The sequence below is a fragment of the Scyliorhinus torazame genome, chromosome 1 (assembly GCF_047496885.1).
Source record: "Scyliorhinus torazame isolate Kashiwa2021f chromosome 1, sScyTor2.1, whole genome shotgun sequence".
NCBI lineage: Eukaryota > Metazoa > Chordata > Chondrichthyes > Carcharhiniformes > Scyliorhinidae > Scyliorhinus > Scyliorhinus torazame.
This window is the reverse complement of record NC_092707.1, coordinates 164,451,828-164,472,567: the sequence shown is the minus strand read 5'-3', so window position 1 is coordinate 164,472,567 and position 20,740 is coordinate 164,451,828. Positions and strand designations below refer to the sequence as shown.

Here is a 20,740-nt window from a genome sequence, read left to right as displayed (position 1 = left end):
TTAACAAATCGTTTTATATTACATTTTTGTAGTTTGAACGTTGAGTTATGCGTGCCGTACCCGCAAGTAGTACTTTACAAAGGCAATCAGGGTGTTGTTTTGGTTTATACAAGAGAAAAAGAAAGAAGTAAAAGATAAAAAGAATGAAAGTGCGAACAGCCTCGACTCGGTGTACATATTTACAACTGCCTTCGGTGGCTGTCAGCCTTATTTGGCCAGTCTGCCTCTGCTGCTCTGCCTGTTGTTGACCCTGGCTTGTGCTTCTCCACTTGTTGCCATTCCCTCTGGACCTTCTTTTGCCCTTGGGTTTGTCTCGCAGTATTCTTGTGGGTTTTTACTCCTCCCCTTCCTTTGCTATCCATGACTCCCATACATCCAACCCCCTCCCCCCAGCTCTGTTGGCTGTTGGCTACAAACGGGTCCTAGAATAAGTTGGTGAATGGCTTCCGCATCTTGTGGGAATCCTCTTCCGACTTCCCGTTGACAAATTTGATTTTCTCCAGTTCCCGAGAGTCGGCTAGGCAGGCAGTCTGCAGCTTTGGGTGGTGCTGCTGCCAGCCGAGCAGGGTTTTTTGGCGGGTGATCAGGAATGCGAAGGCAGAGGCAGCACGATGGCACATTGGTTAGCACTGCTACCTCACACTGCCGAGGATCTGGGTTCGATCCCGGCCCCGGGTCTCACACTGTGTGGAATTTGCACATTCTCCCGTATCTGCGTGGGTTTCGCCCCCACAACACAAAGATGTGCAGGGTAGGTGGATTGGCCATGCTAATTGCCCCTTAATCAGCAAGTATTTTTTTCCTCTTTTGGGGCAGCACGGTAGCCTTGTGGATAGCACAATTGCTTCACAGCTCCAGGGTCCCAGGTTCGATTCCGGCTTGGGTCACTGTCTGTGCGGAGTCTGCACATCCTCCCCGTGTGTGCGTGGGTTTCCTCCGGGTGCTCCGGTTTCCTCCCACAGTCCAAAGATGTGCAGGTTAGGTGGATTGGCCATGATAAATTGCCCTTAGTGTCCAAAATTGCCCTTGGTGTTGGGTGGGGTTACTGGGTTATGGGGATAGGGTGGCGGTGTTGACCTTGGGTAGGGTGCTCTTCCAAGAGCCGGTGCAGACTCGATGGGCCGAATGGCCTCCTTCTGCACTATAAATTCTATGACAATCTATGATGAATTGGGTACTCTAAATTTAAAAAAAAAAGAAAGGAATAAAAAAACGAAGAGGGAAAAAAAATGAATCCAAAGGCACGGGAGTCTGTCCCCCTCCCACGAAGAGTTCTGGCTGGTCTGATACCCCAAAGACTGCCACTTTTGGGCTTGGCTGCACCCTCATCTCCACAGCCTTAGATATTGCCTCAAAGAAGGCTGTCCAGAACCCGACAACTCTGGGGCATGCCCAGAATATATGGGTATTGTTGGCCGGGCACTGTTCATATTTGTCTTCCACCTCCGAGAAGAACCTGCTCATTCGGGTTCTGGTTAGCTGTGCTCTGTGCACCACTTCCAATTGCATAGGCTTGCGCATGTGGAGGTGTAGTTTGCCCTATTCAGTGCTTACCTCCAGAGTCCCCACCCTATTTCTATCCCTCTTTCTTCCTCCCATTTTTCCAGTGTCTTGTCCAGCGGGGAACTTGCCTCTTCTAACTGTTCACGTCCAACAGTTCTTTTATCATTGAGTGTCTCGGTGTTCATTGGTATGATGTCATCTCCTTGCGGTTTTTGATTTGTAAATGTCGTAATTTGTTCCTGTTGGGCAGCTGTAGCCTCTCCCTCAACTCCTCTAACGTCACTAGTTTGCCGTCCGTGTAGAAGTCCCTAACCATCAGTCCTGTTTCCATCTCTTAAAGGTGGCTGGCATGAACCTCTGGTTGTTGCAGATGAGGGCCATGGTGGACATTTCGATCAGGCTGAAGTATAGTCTTAGCTGGTTCCTTGTCTGGAATGTGGCGATTACCCCACTGGGTTGGTAGAGTGCTTGGCTTGCGGAGATAGGAGTATTGTTGTGGCAAGGACCCGGAGGGACAACCCCACGCAGGAGCTCACTTTATCCTTATCCGTTCTGTTTTCGGCACCTTGACCCATCCCCTCACACTTTCCGCTATGGTCGCCCATTGGTAGTATTGCACGTTTGGGAGGGCCCAGGCCTCCCATGTTTCTCTTGCTCGGCAGGATCTTTTTGGGGATCCTTGGGTGGTTCGTTGTGAAAGGAAAAATTGCTGTAATCTGTCAGGAGAATGCCCATTTTCTGTCTTGTATAACTATCTGGTGTTGGAAAAGACAAATGTCACAAACATGCATGTGAAACTGGATTTGGTAGAAAGTTGTGAAACATGAGGCGCAATCAGCGTGGCAACAATTTGCTTAACTGCACATTGCTAAAGTTTAATTTGTATTTAAGATCATTTCCGTTTGGTCCGAATAATGCTAAAGAGAAATTCCTTTAAACACAATTATAGGTTTTGCTCGTGATTAAGCAGAAGAGGTGTTTCCTGATCATCGAGGGCTGTTATCACAACACACTCCTACATTCCAACAAGCACTGTGTAATTATTCTATGACAAAAAGCTGCTAAAGATCTCTACAGGATAAAAATTGTTGCTGCTCGTGCATTCATTTGTTGTATGGAGACTTTTTCCAAGGAGTGCCTGTACAATTATCTTTTCACTCTCTGGCAGATACTGGGAGAACGTACAAACTCAACACAGACAGTGACCCAAGGCCAGAATTGAACCCGGGTCCCTGGCGCTGTGAGGCAGCAGTGCTAACCACTGTGCCACCCACTTCTGATTAAAGTTTTAGTATACCTTTTTGGAACACAAGAACAACTTGGCATTTATAGTACCCTTTAATGTATTGAAATGTTAAACGATTACATTTTGTGGTTGATGTGGCTTATGTTGCCAAATCATTGTCGCAGATTTGTTATTCGAGTTTCTTGATTTTCTGGTTTGTGAACATGTGAGTACTTAAAATTCTGCCTGTAAAAGAGTTTTTACTGTAAAGTGTCTCCAAGATTTCTGATTGTTCCGTGCTAATCCCTTGGTCATGACCAGCAAATTAGATTTCAAAGACTGCTTTTGCTTTCTTAAGGCTGGAGCAGGACATCAAGAAGCTGAAGGCAGACTTGCAGTCAAGCAGACAGTGTGAACAAGAACTGCGTAGTCAGATCAACTCACTGACCAGTACTGAACGTAGTATCCGTTCAGAAGTAGGACAGCTCCGACAGGAGAATGAACTGCTCCAGAACAAGTAAGATAATTGTGATATTTTGAATTTTTTTTAATGCATATTTGAAATATTCAGATTAACTGACATGCCATAACTCTGTTAAAATTTTGAAAATTGAAATGGTGAAGATGTTCATCGGAAAGTTAAATCTCGTGAATTAGATTCAGTTCGCTTAATCTTTGGCAGATTTATTTTTTGCTGTCTAGCATTTCCCTTTTGCATGTGGCAACTTTTAGGCAAACCAGTAATATTTTGCATAAATAATGAAAACATTTAGGAAACAAGACTATATCTGGATGATGGAATGATAAACCGTGTTGAATAATTGAAAATCAAAGTTTGACAATGTAACTCTTTAAGTAGTTGGGTGACTAACCTCTGACAATTATTTTTTCAGTGCAAAACCTAAACAGAATTTGATCGGAACTCTTTCGACTTTTTAACTTGGATTCTACTTCATTTTGTTTCTAGGTTTGTCTATAGTTTGAACTCTTCCCTCGTTTTTATTTTTATCCAGATTACACACTGCTGTGCAAGCCAAACAGAAGGACAAGCAAACTATAAGCCAGTTAGAGAAGAAACTCAAAGCAGAACAAGAGGCAAAGACCTATCTTGAAAAACAGTTGATGGACGAGAAGAAGAGAAAGAAACTTGAGGAGGCAACGGCAGCTCGAGCTGTGGCACTTGCTGCAGCCACAAGGTAATAACACCAAAGTTTGCACGAGGCATATCAATTACTGTAAAATAAATATGCAGAATCTTTATTTTAACTGGATTACATTATTAACATGCATCACTGTTGATAACCTACTGCTTGCATGAAAGTTTTACAACAGTTTGATTACTCATTTTTATGCCACTTAACATTCGCGATAATTCAATTTTGCGTTTCATTTTATTGTTTTGTGAGTAGTAACAAATATATATATTTTTTCATGACTAGATGCTTGGTGATCCTATCCCATTTTTTTTCCCAACGGTCAATTGGGTTAAAAGGAGAAAGAAAATGAGCCAGTCTCATGGCTCCTGTATGTTCAAATTCTTGCCAGTGATTCACCACTCTGTTGACTTCATGCTGTGGGAGATGAGAAGCAGAAGTCAGGCGTTTCTCTTCAGTGGAGTGCAAGAATTCAATAGAAGTAGGCTTCCATGCTTCTTGCTGGCTGGTTTCACATTGCACGAATGCCCAATCCTACTAGGCAAGACTGAGCAGCATTGACTCACTTGTGGATGGCTGGTGTCCAAAGTTGCCATACTCATTTTTAAAAAAGGAATTCCAATTAAGGGGCAATTTTACCGTGGCCAATTCACCTAACCTGCACATCGTTGGGTTGTAGGAGTGGGATCCATGCAGACACTGGGAGAATGTGCAAACTCCACATGGACAGTGACCTGGGGTCGAACCCTGGCCCTTGGCGCCATGCTAACCACTGCGCCACCATGCCACCCGTAATACCCATTTAATAAGATAATAATTGCCTCTCGATGTGGCCAAGATGATGAGGTAGAGAGAAACCTTTGAGCTGCATCTAATCTTTGCTGTACCTGATATCTGAATATCTTGGTACCCTATTGTCTACTCAAAAGAATAGAAAAATGAACAGTCCTTTAATTTTTGTAACATTTTTGAAAGCATTCAATTTTCCCCTTTCCAATTTTCTCATGCACCATCTGACCTGATGACACAAGGATCAATAATTTTTTTTTCACTAACATTTTAATTGAATATGATTATATTGTTGCAAGCTCTGGTGGTCAAGTTTCACATTTCACAGATATGTGAAGTATTAACTCCCTCTGTTACATAACGAGAAAGGTTTATATTTATAAATGCAGAAACTGAAGGATTTGACACCATTTTATTTTTTAAGAGGGGAATGTACTGAAACTCTAAGAAGTCGTATTCGAGATCTGGAGACAGAGTGTAAGAAGTTAACAATTGACATGAAAGTCAAGGAAGACCAGATTCGTGAACTAGAGATGAAGGTACAGGTAAGTCTCTGGTCTAGATAACCTCTGGCTCAAGGTGTCAGTTAGCTAATCACTATCTAATATCCACGTGATATAATTGCAATTATCTGTATTTCATTTCAATTATCTGTATTGCAATTACCCACCAGCTTGTTTTTACCGATGCTGAACATTTCCAGCAGATAAAGTAGCATCTGTGGAGAGAAAAAAAGAGATGACTTGTGTTGAAAGGTCATCAACCTGAAACATTAGTTCTGTTTCTCTTAATGCTGCCTGACCAGACTTTCAGAATCTGCAATGTTTTGCTTTTAACCCCCTAAAAAAATGATGCTTCCATCATCATACTAGCCTACCAAAGTTCAATGTTAAAATTGTGAAAAAGTGCTACATGGTGAAATTACTAGAAAAACGCTAATATATAGGGGCTGTTTAGCACAGGGCTAAATCGCTGGCTTTGAAAGCACACCGAGGCAGGCCAGCAGCACGGTTCAATTCCCGTAACAGCCTCCCCGAATAGGTGCCGGAATGTGGCGACTAGGGGCTTTTCACAGTAACTTCACTTGAAGCCTAGTTGTGACAATAAGCGATTTTCATTTCATTTTTCATATATACAACTATATATAAAATGTATAAATTTCCTGCTTCAGCGAAGGAGAGAAGTGAATTATGGTTGAAAAGTTTTATTTAACCAAAACATACACCAAATGAAAAGAAAAACTTTTGTCTATTCAGCATGTTGGGTTTAAAGTGTGATTTATATTTTGTCCTTAGCAGTTGTGCATTTTATTTTCCATATGAAGGAATTGCGTAAATATAAAGAAAATGAAAAAGACACAGAGGTATTGATGTCGGCACTTTCAGCCATGCAAGATAAAACACAGCACTTAGAAAATAGCCTGAGTGCAGAGACCCGAATCAAGCTGGATCTCTTCTCTGCACTAGGGGATGCCAAGCGACAACTAGAAATTGCACAAGGTAGGGAACCGGCCAGAAAAGTGGATGATTTAATTCTAAACATGGTCAACTAAATTTTACATGCATTTTCCACAGTGAACTCAGCATCCCAGTAGTTTGCATGCTGACATAAGTTGAAATTGCATTTCTTTCTCTCTCTGTGCCCTTGCGTGCTCCCACTCTCTGCCCTCACCCCCTCTCACTCTCTACCCTCACCTCCTCTCACTCTCTGCCCTCGCCTCTTCTCACTGTCTGCTCTCTCCTCCTCTCACTCTCTGCCCTCGCCTCCTCTCACTCTCTGCCCTCGCCCCCTCTCACTCTCTGCTCTCTCCTCCTCTCACTCTCTGCCCTTGCCTCCTCTCTCTCTGCCCTTGCCTCCTCTCACTCTCTGCCCTCGCATCCTCTCACTCTCTGCCCTCGCCTCCTCTCACTCTCTGCCCTCGCCTCCTCTCTGCCCTCGCCTCCTCTCACTCTCTGCCCTCGCCTCCTCTCACTCTGCCCACGCCTCCTCTCACTCTCTGCCCTTGCCTCCTCTCACTCTCTGCTCTCTCCTCCTCTCACACTCTGCCCTCGCCTCCTCTCACTCTCTGCCCTCGCCTCCTCTCACTCTCTGCCCTCGCCACCTCTCACTCTGCCCTCGCCTCCTCTCACTCTCTGCTCTCTCCTCCCTTTCACTCTCTGCCCTCGCCTCCTCTCACACTCTGCCGTCGCCTCCTCTCACTCTCTGCCCTTGCCTCCTCTCACTCTCCTCCTCTCACTCTCTGCCCTCGCCTCCTCACTCTGCCCTCGCCTCCTCACTCTGCCCTCGCCTCCTCTCACTCTCTGCCCTCGCCTTCTCTCACTCTCTGCCCTCGCCTCCTCTCACTCTCTGCTCTCTCCCCCTCTCACACTCTGCCCTCGCCTCACTCGCTGCCCTCTCCTCCTCTCACTCTCTGCCCTCACCTCCTCTGTGCCCTCGCCTCCTCTCACACTCTGCCCTCGCCTCCTCTCACACTCTGCCCTCTCCTCCTCTCACTCTCTGCCGTCACCTCCTCTCACTCTCTGCCCTCACCTCCTCTTACTCTCTGCCCTCGCCTCCTCTCACTCTCTGCCCTCTCCTCCTCTCATTCTCTGCCCTCGCCTCCTCTCACTCTCTGCCCTCGCCTCCTCTCACTCTCTGCCCTCACCTCCTCTCACTCTCTGCCCTCGCCTCCTCTCACTCTCTGCCCTCGCCTCCTCTCACTCTCTGCTCTCTCCTCCTCTCACTCTCTGCCCTTGCCTCCTCTCTCTCTCTGCCCTCGCCTCCTCTCACTCTCTGCCCTCGCCTCCTCTCATTCTCTGCCCTCGCCTCCTCTCTCTGCCCTCGCCTCCTCTCACTCTCTGCCCTCGCCTCCTCTCTCTCTCTGCCCTCGCCTCCTCTCTCTCTGCCCTCGCCTCCTCTCTCTCTGCCCTCGCCTCCTCTCTCTCTGCCCTCGCCTCCTCTCTCTCTGCCCTCGCCTCCTCTCTCTCTGCCCTTGCCTCCTCTCACTCTGCCCACGCTTCCTCTCACTCTCTGCACTTGCCGCCTCTCACTCTCTGCTCTCTCCTCCTCTCACTCTCTGCCCTCGCCTCCTCTCACTCTCTGCCCTCGCCTCCTCTCACTCTCTGCTCTCTCCTCCTCTCACTCTCTGCCCTTGCCTCCTCTCACTCCCTGCCCTCGCCTCCTCTCACTCTCTGCCCTCGCCTTCTCTCACTCTCTGCCCTCGCCTCCTCTCATTCTCTGCTCTCTCCTCCTCTCACACTCTGCCCTCGCCTCACTCGCTGCCCTCTCCTCCTCTCACTCTCTGCCCTCACCCCCTCTCACTCTCTGCCCTCGCCTCCTCTCACTCTCTGCCCTCGCCTCCTCTCACTCTCTGCCCTCGCCTCCTCTCACTCTGCCATCGCCTACTCTCACTCTCTGCTCTCTCCTCCTTTCACTCTCTGCCCTCGCCTCCTCTCACACTCTGCCCTCGCCTCCTCTCACTCTCTGCCCTTGCCTCCTCTCACTCTCCTCCTCTCACTCTCTGCCCTTGCCTCCTCACTCTGCCCTCGCCTCCTCACTCTGCCCTCGCCTCCTCACTCTGCCCTCGCCTCCTCTCACTCTCTGCCCTCGCCTTCTCTCACTCTCTGCCCTCGCCTCCTCTCACTCTCTGCTCTCTCCCCCTCTCACACTCTGCCCTCGCCTCACTCGCTGCCCTCTCCTCCTCTCACTCTCTGCCCTCACCTCCTCTGTGCCCTCGCCTCCTCTCACACTCTGCCCTCGCCTCCTCTCACACTCTGCCCTCTCCTCCTCTCACTCTCTGCCGTCACCTCCTCTCACTCTCTGCCCTCACCTCCTCTTACTCTCTGCCCTCGCCTCCTCTCACTCTCTGCCCTCTCCTCCTCTCATTCTCTGCCCTCGCCTCCTCTCACTCTCTGCCCTCGCCTCCTCTCACTCTCTGCCCTCACCTCCTCTCACTCTCTGCCCTCGCCTCCTCTCACTCTCTGCCCTCGCCTCCTCTCACTCTCTGCTCTCTCCTCCTCTCACTCTCTGCCCTTGCCTCCTCTCTCTCTCTGCCCTCGCCTCCTCTCACTCTCTGCCCTCGCCTCCTCTCATTCTCTGCCCTCGCCTCCTCTCTCTGCCCTCGCCTCCTCTCACTCTCTGCCCTCGCCTCCTCTCTCTCTCTGCCCTCGCCTCCTCTCTCTCTGCCCTCGCCTCCTCTCTCTCTGCCCTCGCCTCCTCTCTCTCTGCCCTCGCCTCCTCTCTCTCTGCCCTCGCCTCCTCTCTCTCTGCCCTTGCCTCCTCTCACTCTGCCCACGCTTCCTCTCACTCTCTGCACTTGCCGCCTCTCACTCTCTGCTCTCTCCTCCTCTCACTCTCTGCCCTCGCCTCCTCTCACTCTCTGCCCTCGCCTCCTCTCACTCTCTGCTCTCTCCTCCTCTCACTCTCTGCCCTTGCCTCCTCTCACTCCCTGCCCTCGCCTCCTCTCACTCTCTGCCCTCGCCTTCTCTCACTCTCTGCCCTCGCCTCCTCTCATTCTCTGCTCTCTCCTCCTCTCACACTCTGCCCTCGCCTCACTCGCTGCCCTCTCCTCCTCTCACTCTCTGCCCTCACCCCCTCTCACTCTCTGCCCTCGCCTCCTCTCACTCTCTGCCCTCGCCTCCTCTCACTCTCTGCCCTCGCCTCCTCTCACTCTGCCATCGCCTACTCTCACTCTCTGCTCTCTCCTCCTTTCACTCTCTGCCCTCGCCTCCTCTCACACTCTGCCCTCGCCTCCTCTCACTCTCTGCCCTTGCCTCCTCTCACTCTCCTCCTCTCACTCTCTGCCCTTGCCTCCTCACTCTGCCCTCGCCTCCTCACTCTGCCCTCGCCTCCTCTCACTCTCTGCCCTCGCCTTCTCTCACTCTCTGCTCTCGCCTCCTCTCACTCTCTGCTCTCTCCCCCTCTCACACTCTGCCCTCGCCTCACTCGCTGCCCTGTCCTCCTCTCAGTCTCTGCCCTCACCTCCTCTGTGCCCTCTCCTCCTCTCACTCTCTGCCGTCACCTCCTCTCACTCTCTGCCCTCACCTCCTCTCACTCTCTGCCCTCGCCTCCTCTCACTCTCTGCCCTCGCCTCCTCTCACTCTCTGCCCTCGCCTCCTCTCACTCTCTGCCCTCGCCTCCTCTCACTCTCTGCCCTCGCCTCCTCTCACTCTCTGCTCTCTCCTCCTCTCACTCTCTGCCCTTGCCTCCTCTCTCTCTGCCCTCGCCTCCTCTCACTCTCTGCCCTCGCCTCCTCTCACTCTCTGCCCTCGCCTCCTCTCACTCTCTGCCCTCGCCTCCTCTCATTCTCTGCTCTCGCCTCGTCTCACTCTCTGCCCTCGCCTCCTCTCACTCTCTGCCCTCGCCTCCTCTCACTCTCTGCCCTCGCCTCCTCTCTCTCTGCCCTCGCCTCCTCTCACTCTGCCCACGCCTCCTCTCACTCTCTGCCCTTGCCTCCTCTCACTCTCTGCTCTCTCCTCCTCTCACACTCTGCCCTCGCCTCCTCTCACTCTCTGCCCTCGCCTCCTCTCTCTCTGCCCTCGCCTCCTCACTCTGCCCTCGCCTCCTCCCTCACTCTGCCCTCGCCTCCTCTCACTCTCTGCCCTCGCCTTCTCTCACTCTCTGCCCTCGCCTCCTCTCATTCTCTGCTCTCTCCTCCTCTCACGCTCTGCCCTTGTCTCACTCGCTGCCCTCTCCTCCTCTCACTCTCTGCCCTCGCCTCCTCTGTGCCCTCGCCTCCTCTCACTCTCTGCCCTCACCTCTCACTCTCTGCCCTTGCCTCCTCTCACTCTCTGCCCTCGCCTCCTCTCACGCTCTGCCCTCGCCTCCTCTCACTCTCTGCCCTCGCCTCCTCTCACTCTCTGCCCTCGCCTCCTCTGTGCCCTCGCTTCCTCTCACACTCTGCCCTCTCCTCCTCTCACTCTCTGCCCTCGCCTCCTCTCACTCTCTGCCCTCGCCTCCTCTCACTCTCTGCCCTCGCCTCCTCTCACGCTCTGCCCTCGCCTCCTCTCACGCTCTGCCCTCGCCTCCTCTCACTCTCTGCCCTCGCCTCCTCTCACACTCTGCCCTCGCCTCCTCTCACACTCTGCCCTCTCCTCCTCTCACTCTCTGCCCTCGCCTCCTCTCACTCTCTGCCCTGGCCTCCTCTCTCTGCCCTCACCTCCTCTCTCTGCCCTCGCCTCCTCTCACTCTCTGCCCTCTCTTGCTCGCTCCCAACCCCCACCCAGCTGAGCCCTGCGAGATGGCAATGTAATGAAATATCTGAAAAGATTCTGTACAGCAAATAAACTAAACATGTCAGTTTCATTTTTTCCAAACCTTTATCTGCTCCCCACAGATTTTAAACTTCATTGACTTTATTCAAATTTTGCTTCGATATTGTCCCACTCTTGCTTTTTCACTCCCTGATTTTCCACTCCCCGTTAAACTGACTCTGTTATCCCTCTATTTCAAAACTGCACCTAATATTTAATTTAATTGTGATTACTATTATAGAGTATTATTATGGATCTTCTTATTTAAATCCATCAGTAAGCGCTATGACATCGTCAATTGTTGTTACCTGTGTATGTTCGTATTTAACTGTCGTTGGTTCTGATTCTTTTCCATTTTATTGTTACTTCGATGATTAACTGGCTGCTTCTGTTTTTGAGTCCATATTGTATTTTGAACTTCACTGTTTTCGTATTTTAAAGAGATTAACTTTTACCACATCATTTTGTCTACCTTTTTGTGGTCAAGTTACCCATTAAGTAATTTTAGTACAAAAGTTTGGTTTCTGTCGCAAGCCAGTAATTGCTCTAACTGTACAATAAATGATGCCACCTGCTGTGCTGATCCTGAGGGTGTGGGATGTCTGTTTACTGCTTCATGTCTTGTTCTACAAAATGAAACAGTTTAAAATAAGGAATAGTATTGATCAGTGGGAATATATTAATTATAATTTGCACCCAGATTTCTTTAATGACAGTTGCCTTTCATTCTGTAAATAAAATTCATATGGTTATTTTAAACTTAGAATGTTAGCAAATGTTTAAAGCTTTTTAACTAAATATATTTCGATTCTACTTAGAATCTTCTATTTCCAAATTTTTGTTGACTTTGCTAGGAATTGCCAAATTAGAGTTAATCTAACTTTAGTTCTTTGGAGATCTGAATATTTTATGACCTTAATTGTGTGTGTGTGTGTGTGATGTTTTCCAGGGCAAATTATTCAGAAGGATCAGGAGATCAAGGAATTGAAACAGAAAATTGCTGAGGTCATGGCTGTAATGCCCAGCATTGCATACACAGCAGCAACCAGCACCCTGAGCCCTGTGACACCACATTATTCCTCCAAATTTGTGGAAACTAGCCCTTCAGGACTTGATCCTAATGCCTCAGTTTATCAGCCAATGAAGAAGTGACTGCGCGCCTCTTTCTCCTGCCCTTCCTTCTCCCCCATCCTTTCTCAGACTTTATCGATGTGGTGACATCATGCAAGAGTTTTCTGCAGTCAAGATGACAATGTAACGTGTGACTGTACGTACTAGTTGTAGTCAAAAAAAAAACAAAAAAAAATACAAAAAATGACATCATGGTGTCGACTAGAACTGCCCGATGGCTTCTTCTTTTCCTGTAAATTTTTAGAAAACCTCCCAGAACTTTGCAGTTTATTTTTGGAAAGTCTGGTCAGTGCATTGTGACTTCTCCTCAGTTCTTTCTTCTGCCTTTTACTTTTTTGTTTGGTTTCCTCTTGGAGAATTTTTTTTTTTTTTTTTAAACTGATCTGCGAACCCACACTCATGCAAAATGACAGGGTTGGAAACACGGCAATAAATTTTAGATTGATTTTGAATCATTGTTGCTGACTAGCTCTTTCACTGTTGGCCCATTTAATCTGTTGAATACCATAACCACCTGTTCTACCACAAGTATAGGAGTTCAGAGCATTGAATAAATTTGCTCAACAAGTTCATGTGTATCAATCAGTCAGTGAATTGAACTATTTTACTGTACTTGCCTCAGCTCCTCCAACTTTCAGAACTAACATACATTTCTAGCTCTCAGCCAAAGTAGTGCTGTTAAGTATTGTCACAAATCATATACTTTTTAACAGTGACTTTGTCACTCTGTGCCTGAAATTGAGCAGTGTTCAGTTCCAGATGAACCACGTTGAGGAATTGAAATCGGGAGGGAACATACTCGATTCATGTGTTTAGAAAATATATACAGTACCAGTTCGGCATGGAAATAGAAAACTAAATCTGCTCTGTCTACTAATTAGTTGGTGATTTTGGAACTAGTTGTATTCTAACTTTTAGTCCCTATCTTCAATTGGAGGGTATCCAAGATGGTGGCGAAAAATGCCCAGCAAGAGATGAAAGCCTTTTCTCATAGGAGTATCATTGCTCCCTCCTTGTTTATAAAGGACTTGAATTCAAAATTAATATATTTTATACCACACTTGTAACTGAAACACTCAACAATAGGTTATTGGCAACTGAATTTATCTGTGTGAGAAAGATGCTATGCAACGCTCACATCTGCAATACTAATTAAGTTATGGCTTATCTCCTTCCTCCGCTCTCGGCCACCCAAATGCACGCTCTTCTGTGGGATTACGTTTGTAGTTGATGACTTGCCAATCAGTATGCTATTGAGACAAATATTAATATCGTTATTGTAGGCTAAACCCATCACCATTCATAGACCAATTTAGGGTCGATGTTCAATAGCAAAGTAAAACTAACCAGAGTTGAAAGTGGCAAAGGTGGAAAATGAGTGAAATGGATTGGGTGTTCAGGCTGGCTTAGTATCACCTTTGACTGATTTGTTATGATGCATAGCTGGCTACTGTGAATGTATCTTTTTCCAAAATGGGCTTGGACAAAATGGCTTATAAATACATTTATATCATTTTGCAGTGGTCAATTCCTTCACTTATTGAGATAGACAATTTGAAAGGCTGGCTGATCATTTCGCACAATTGGTTCGGCTATGATTTCCCACATAATTCTATAAATGAAACATGTATAATTTTGTTTTGCTTCAGAGGTGCAGTACTATGATATGCCAGGCATGTTATGCTTTATAAATCCCTGGCAGTAAAGTGGTCAAAGGCATTATCAAAGGGGGATGGGTCATCTGGTTGTTTTCCAGTAAAATATATAGAAAAGGAAACCAATGTAATCTCAAAGTTGTCATTGTATTTTTTGTTGAACAAATCCTTAAGGTGTAAATCTGAGAGTAACTGCTTAGTTAAATTACTACCAAATTACTTTCTAAAGTTTTGTTTCTGAAAACTTGACAACTTCTAAGATACCATGAAAACTCTACTTTGTTATCTCTCAATTAACAACAAAATTCAATTTTAATGAAAATCTTTCAAGTATTCTAGAAAGTTCCATGTATTGCCATCTAAGGCCAAACATCCCTCTATTTCAGGACCAAATGAAGCTTGAAGCAATGTTGCAGGCTTTAATGAATAACAACTTGTAAGGAAGCCTTGTGATTAACAGTAAAATATTTGGGAATCTCTTTAAAAAGTCATAGTGCCTTCAAAGTTTGTATCCAGAGGAAACCACATTTTCAGTAATGCACTCATTCTTTTCCTTTGCCATATTCAGGGATTCAAGTCAGACTTTTAAGTACATCTCCAGTGAAGACTGCTTAACACATATTTGAAACTAAAGTGTTATGCTTTATACAATTACTTATTAACATAGATATCTTTTTAGCTGCTTGTCATCAGTTCCTCGTTAAATAAAGTATTACAGTTTTAAAAATATTTTTTGCACAGGTCAGCAACAGAGTTGGATATTCTCTTTTCTTCATTTGTCACTTAGCAATTCTGTTGAGTGTTTATTTGAACCTTATTTTCCTTCTATTCAAATATAATGCAGTCAACTGCAGATTGGATTACGCTAGATCCACCCAAAAGGAGTAGTATAAATGCTCATTGTTCATCATGGATAAAGACAGGCGTTATTTAAAACATTTGATTAAGGATCTCTTCGTTTTAGACCAGTCTATTTTCTGTTAGATGATTGGTATACCCTGCAAAACTCTGATTTGAGGACAATATACAGACTACTTGAAATGTAAATTTATCCTAAAGGTACATTTCAAATCGTATGTACAGACCTGGTATAGAGATCCAATTTAAGTCTTTAGTCCTCAAGAGCTAATTGCCTAGTGTGTCCCGTCTCCCCCCCCCCCCCCCCCCCCCCCATTGTCATTACCTTAGCAGTATACCAGAGTGTGAGTGTCCTGAGTGCAATAAGGGAAGGGGAAACCTATTTTGTACAAAAGATCATTTATAAAATCGGTCGTAGATTTGCCAGTGAATGCTTTGTTTTTAAAGTCATGTTTTTTCTGTTGTGCTTGGACAGAATCTATTTTATTTAAATGAATCCTATTAGTTCAAAATTATCCAATTTTGTTGTGCCAAGAAATACTTTTTTTTTTTAAAGTGAGAGAAATTTTATAAAGTGCACAAAATGTGTTTTTATTTTGAAATGATTACAGTCATTTCATAATATATAAAAGGTGCTTGAAGTGAAGAATTGTTCTTGGGAGGTTCAACATAGGAGACAATGAATTTGGGTGATGAGAAAATTGTTCATTAAATGCATCTTGCACTTAATCGACCCAACCTCAGCCCCAAGAAAAGGCTTTTTTTTTTTGCACCAGAGTTGTGTGGTTGACCTTCAGTTCCAACTATCCAACAAGACCTGTTCTTCTGGAAGGTATGACAGACTCAGAAACAGCAGCTTTCTACAATTCACTACCCCTTCCAATATTTAATACTCAATTTAAGGTACATGACTTGTGAAAACAAGTGAGAATTTACCAGATCTCAATCATTTGTGTTGAAGTTCTGCTTAAATATCCACAAAATCTTAAAAACTTATTTTTTAATTAGAAGCACTTTGTTTTATTCTGCAGTTTCTTGATGTTGTTCTCATATCACAGAACAATATATGATTTATAATTGATGTGAAGAGAATGTTGGCTTTGTTCCCCCTCCTACTGCAAAGTGGCATCATGAATGACACTGGATTTTGAGGGGGGGAAATCTTGAAATGTGAAGATATTATCTAAAATTTGGATATAAATTAAATTTTTTACCGGAAATACATATTTTCTCAGTAATACTGGTATAAGAATGAAAAATTGAGTTGTGTGATTAGCTATAAATTTCAGAATCTCTTCCTGACACACTATTGGCATCGACTAGCTATGATTGAATGCAAAAATTATGAGATGTATTATTTTTAAACTTCATTTTTCCCCAAATCATTTAGTGAGATTCAAACCTGTAGAGTTTCTATCAAAGGGAATTTTTCACCCAATGCAAACATCGATACCCAAAGTGTCCTCCACCAGAATAAATATGTGGCAAAGTTTGCTTTGACACCAAATTTTCTCTTGGATAGCTGTATAGGAATTGGCTGCAGGATTGTACAAATTTGGGACTTAAAAGTTGTCCAGCAATAAATATACTGATCAATTTATGGGTAAGAAAGCTCTAACCTTGTTTCCAATTTTGATTCTCAATTATCAAAAATTGCAACTGTAGCTATTGTTCAGTGGTATATGTCTTGTAGACATCTCTCCCTGTAAACGTAAACTACACAAGTTTAGTGCGACAGAGAAACTTCCCATCGTGGCTGACATTTTTATGTATCAAGTTGTGTTGGAACTTCAAGCTCTCAACCACAAACATGGGAAATAAGTATTCAGCTTACTGTATAAAATGATTTGCCTTGGTGAGTTACAATGAAACATATTTACAATGACAAAGTCATTTCTGATATTTTAAGTGTTCTACAATATTGTGAGTATTTATTATATTGTAGTATTGTCCCAATCTAGTTTGCAAAAGACCCTCAGAACAATGTTAGCCACGTGTACACAAGGCATAATTAAGTGGTTCAAATAAAATGGTTAAAGTGCATCCAAATAAAATTGTTGAAAGTGCGTCCTCTAGTCAAGAGCCAACTTTCTAAACTTGGTTTTTTGTCCATCCTTGCAGACATTGTCTTTCATAACCTTGGAAATTGAGTAGTTCTGTAAAGTAATCTGGTAGGAACATTGCTGCGTTTTAAAAGATTTTGAAGTCTACAAAAGTATGCAGTGAAACTTGTGGTCCAAATTTCAGTCTCACTTTCCATTGCTCGCAAGGTTCAACATTTATTTTGAATCCCAAGCTGTAATAAGAACACTTTGTATGCTTGCAGTAGACCCTGAGTGGATTAGCTATTCCCAGATTTATTTTTCTAAAGTTTTGTGTTTGATTGATGTACATCCCTTGGTTCAAAATGAAGACCCTGTTTAAACGTCAAATCAGGTTCTCAAGGACATAACTCTGTTGCAACCAGCAAAAATTGCTAAGTTTAACTCATTTTCTTTTGACAGGACATTAGCTTCTGCCAAATCTGTGTTGTTTTGGCTGTCATTTTACATTTTTGAATCACCTTGTGTAATTGTCATCATAAAAGTGTTGCAGAAAATTGTCTCATGGATTCTTTGAACATTGTGCAGAACATGGAGTATTGTCACTGACTTTTTTTTGTGTTGAAATCAATAACTCCGTCTCCCTTTGTTGCCACTTTGGCACTTTTCTTTATATAACTGGTCTTGGCTGCATTCTCTTTCTGTGGGGTTTACAAGGAATAAACGTTTTTCTTGCAGATAGATTCTGCTGTCTTTCATTCATTGCAAAATGCATTTCCACTTGCATCTATTTACACATTTTGAAAACACTGTTGTATACATTCCTTACTTATCTTGTTAATTATCATTTGTTAATAGCTATTTTTATAACCTGGCCTATACAATTGGAGACACATCGACATGTCTCAGCACATAGTGCAGGCAGTCCTTGGGACATATGGCATAGTTGATTCCCAAAAACTGCGTTGCAAGTCCGAACCGGCAGCATTTTTTACCAACCTAATTTACCGTGGGTTTTAAACGTCCATCCCTAGGGGAGGCCGACTTGGTTTTGGTTCGAGCCTGGCTGGTACCCTCCAGTGCAGCCAAAAAACATTCTCCATTTCTCCACTAGCTAGCCAGACAGCGCACTGCGGGTGGATCGCAGCGACCGTACCGAACCCTGTAACCAGCTGGTGACCGAATGTCAAAGTGACCTGGCCCAGAGTTGCAGCCTGCTGAGTGCAGAGGGCGCAGTGTTTTGCCAGGCGGTTTCTCAACTTCCCTGGGTTTGTTTGGGGTCAGCAAACACTAGACAAGGTTGCATTTAAGAATATAAGCAGTAGTGTTATACATATAATAAAAACATAAAAGATGGGCTAGCGTGTGTCATGATATGCAGACCTGCAGATAATGATATACAGATGGGCAGCTAATGAACACAGAGAACAGGACATGACCAATGAGCAGGCAGGACACTCGGGTGGTATCTCATTATGAAAGGCACGAGGCACTCACACTCCGCCTCTTTCCACTGATGAACATCTGCAGAGTGAGTCAGGGTGTATACGGTACCACACCTCCAGTACGTGGCTAAGAGCTAGTCTGGTTCAGTCAGACAGAGTAACCATACTTGGGTTAGCAGAGAGTCGAACTCGTAGAGAACTGTGCTACTGGTTCAATAAATCAGATTGAACTAACTTCAAGGTCTGGAGTATCTTTTGGTTAAGTCAAGCAAAAGTTTCTGCTGTACATCAAAGCTTCAGACCTCGGCAAGGAAGATCGCGCTTCTCTCAACAGTGAGTGACCAAGCCATCGAACTCTTCAACTCTTTTCACTTCACCGAAGGACAAGACAAAGTTTCAGACCATCCTGGACAAGTTCGACAGCCACTGTGAAGTGGACATCAATGAAATCTTTGAGCGCTACATATTCGAACAGCGTCTACAAGGTAAAGATGAATCTTTCAACTCCTTCTTAACTAACCTCCACCTGCTAGCACTGTCCTGCAACTTTGGTGATATTGCTGACTCCATGATCAGAGACCAAATCATTTTGGGAGTTCACTCTGATCCTCTGAGAGAGCAGCTACTGAAAATCAAGCATATGACCCTGCCAGTCGCGATTGAAACATGCACAGTGCATGAGCACGCCAAAAATCGCTATGCCCAGTACAAATCGGCTGAAAATGAGAAATTTGCCTCCCACGAGGCGGAGAGTGTGCAGGCCATCTCCCGGATGCAGCGCCTCAGCATTGATGAAAGCGGCCATTTCACACACTTTTCCTGGGGCCCCACGCGTGCGCGATGCGAACGGGATAACGAAGTGGCCGACACCCGCACTGCGCATGTGCGACGCGTACGGAGCATCAGGACGCCGACGTCATGACGTGCTCGAACTGCGGCAACGCCCACTTAAAGAAACACTGCCCTGCAAGAGGCAGGCAATGTTTAAACTGTGGGAAGCCTGGACACTGCAGCCTTGTGCAGGTCTGCACCACCAGTCAGGGGCCAGCGCTCCCAATTCCGACGACGGCGCGTTTAGAGTGTGCAGCAACGATTACAGGATTCTGATCCTGGCAGCACAATGGATCCAGGGGAAGAATGCCTGGACTACGCCTACTGTGTGGGCATCATTACCAAATGTGAATATGCCACATCCAACTCCTCACAAATACAATCCATCCTCGCTGTGGATTCTGCAGACGAATGGCGTGCGGTGATGCAGGTCAACCACTGCTCCATCCAGTTCAAGCTGGACACAGGTGCTTCGGCCAACCTCCTCTCACAGGCAGATTTCAAACGCATCAAGAAGCCCCCCAAGGTCCTTCCAGCAGCCTGCAGGCTCCTGCACTACAACGGAAATGCCATCACGGAACTGGGATCCTGCCATCTACTCGTCTCCAGCCGGAGCACCCATGCATGGTTACGTTTTGAAATTGTCAACCCAGACAGGGCATCCCTACTTGGTGCACATGCCTGCAAGCAGCTGAACCTTGTGCAGCGGGTTCACACAACAACATCCTCCAATGTGGATCTTCAGGCCGGCATTGACGACATCCTCGCTCAGTATCCGGATGTGTTCGACGGGATGGGCACGCTGCCATATCGATACAAGATTCTGCTAAGACCTGATGCCAAGCCAGTAGTCCACGCACCACACCGGGTCCCGGCTCCGCTGAGGGAGCGCCTGAAGGCACAGCTCAAAGATCTTCCGCAACAGGGCATCATTTCCAATGTAACCGAACCGACTGACTGGGTCAGCTCGATGGTATGTGTTAGAAAGCCTTCGGGAGACCTGGCATCTGCATTGATTCCAAGGATCTCAATAAGAATATAATGCGTGACCACTACCCCATCCCGAAGCGGGAGGCACTCACCAGTGAGATGGAACACGCACGTTTTTTTCACCAAGTCTGATGAGAAGGTGGTTCATATCCACGAGGAGACAGCCAAAGACCCCCTCTTGCAGCGTGTCATGCACCACTGGCAAATCCAGCTGGATGAGTCCAGCAGAAGGCTCTGCACCTTCAACACACCGTTTGGCAGATACTGCTATAATCGCATGCCGTTTGGCATTGTCTCGGCATCGGAGATCTTCCATCGCATCATTGAGCAGATGATGGAGGGCATTGAAGGGGTTTGTGTGTCCGTGGATGACATCAGATGGTCCATGACCCCTGAAGAGCATGTTTCCTGTCTTCAGCAGGTATTCCACCGTGTCCATGCCAATGGCCTGAAGCTGAACAGGTCCAAATGTTGCTTTGGCATGTCGACACAAGTTCCTCGGTGATCAGATCTCTCAGCAGGGCGTGCGCCCGGACACAGACAAGATCAAGGCCATCAAAGCCATGACGGTCCCTGAAGAGGAGAAGGTGGTGTTGCGCTTCCTGGGCATGGTCAATTTTCTGGGCAAGTTCATCCCAAACCTGGCCTCACACACCACGGCCCTATGAAACCTGGTGAAAAAGTCCACTGCCTTTGAGTGGAAGGCAGCCCATCAGGCAGAGTGGTTGGAGCTGAAAGCCAAGCTCACTACTGCACCCGTCTTGGCATTTTTCGACCCAGGCAGGGAGACGAAGATCTCGACAGATGCGAGCCAGGATGGCATCGGTGCGGTACTGCTTCAACGCGATGCCACTTCATCCTGGCACCGATAGCCTACGCATCGAGGG

General features: G+C 46.2%; 1 protein-coding gene across 2 annotated transcripts in view; it reads left to right on the top strand.

Moving 5' to 3' along the window:
* maco1b (macoilin 1b) overlaps window positions 1–17,328 on the top strand; it is a 176,731-nt gene extending 159,403 nt beyond the window's left edge. For both annotated transcript variants that reach the window (XM_072501100.1, XM_072501099.1), the window contains 5 exons: window positions 3,087–3,245; window positions 3,742–3,924; window positions 5,096–5,216; window positions 5,996–6,170; window positions 11,851–17,328. In XM_072501100.1, the coding sequence (XP_072357201.1) occupies window positions 3,087–3,245; window positions 3,742–3,924; window positions 5,096–5,216; window positions 5,996–6,170; window positions 11,851–12,053 (841 nt within the window). In that variant the 3' untranslated portion in view covers window positions 12,054–17,328. The remainder of the gene's footprint in view (window positions 1–3,086; window positions 3,246–3,741; window positions 3,925–5,095; window positions 5,217–5,995; window positions 6,171–11,850) is intronic.
* Window positions 17,329–20,740: the final 3,412 nt, after the last annotated feature.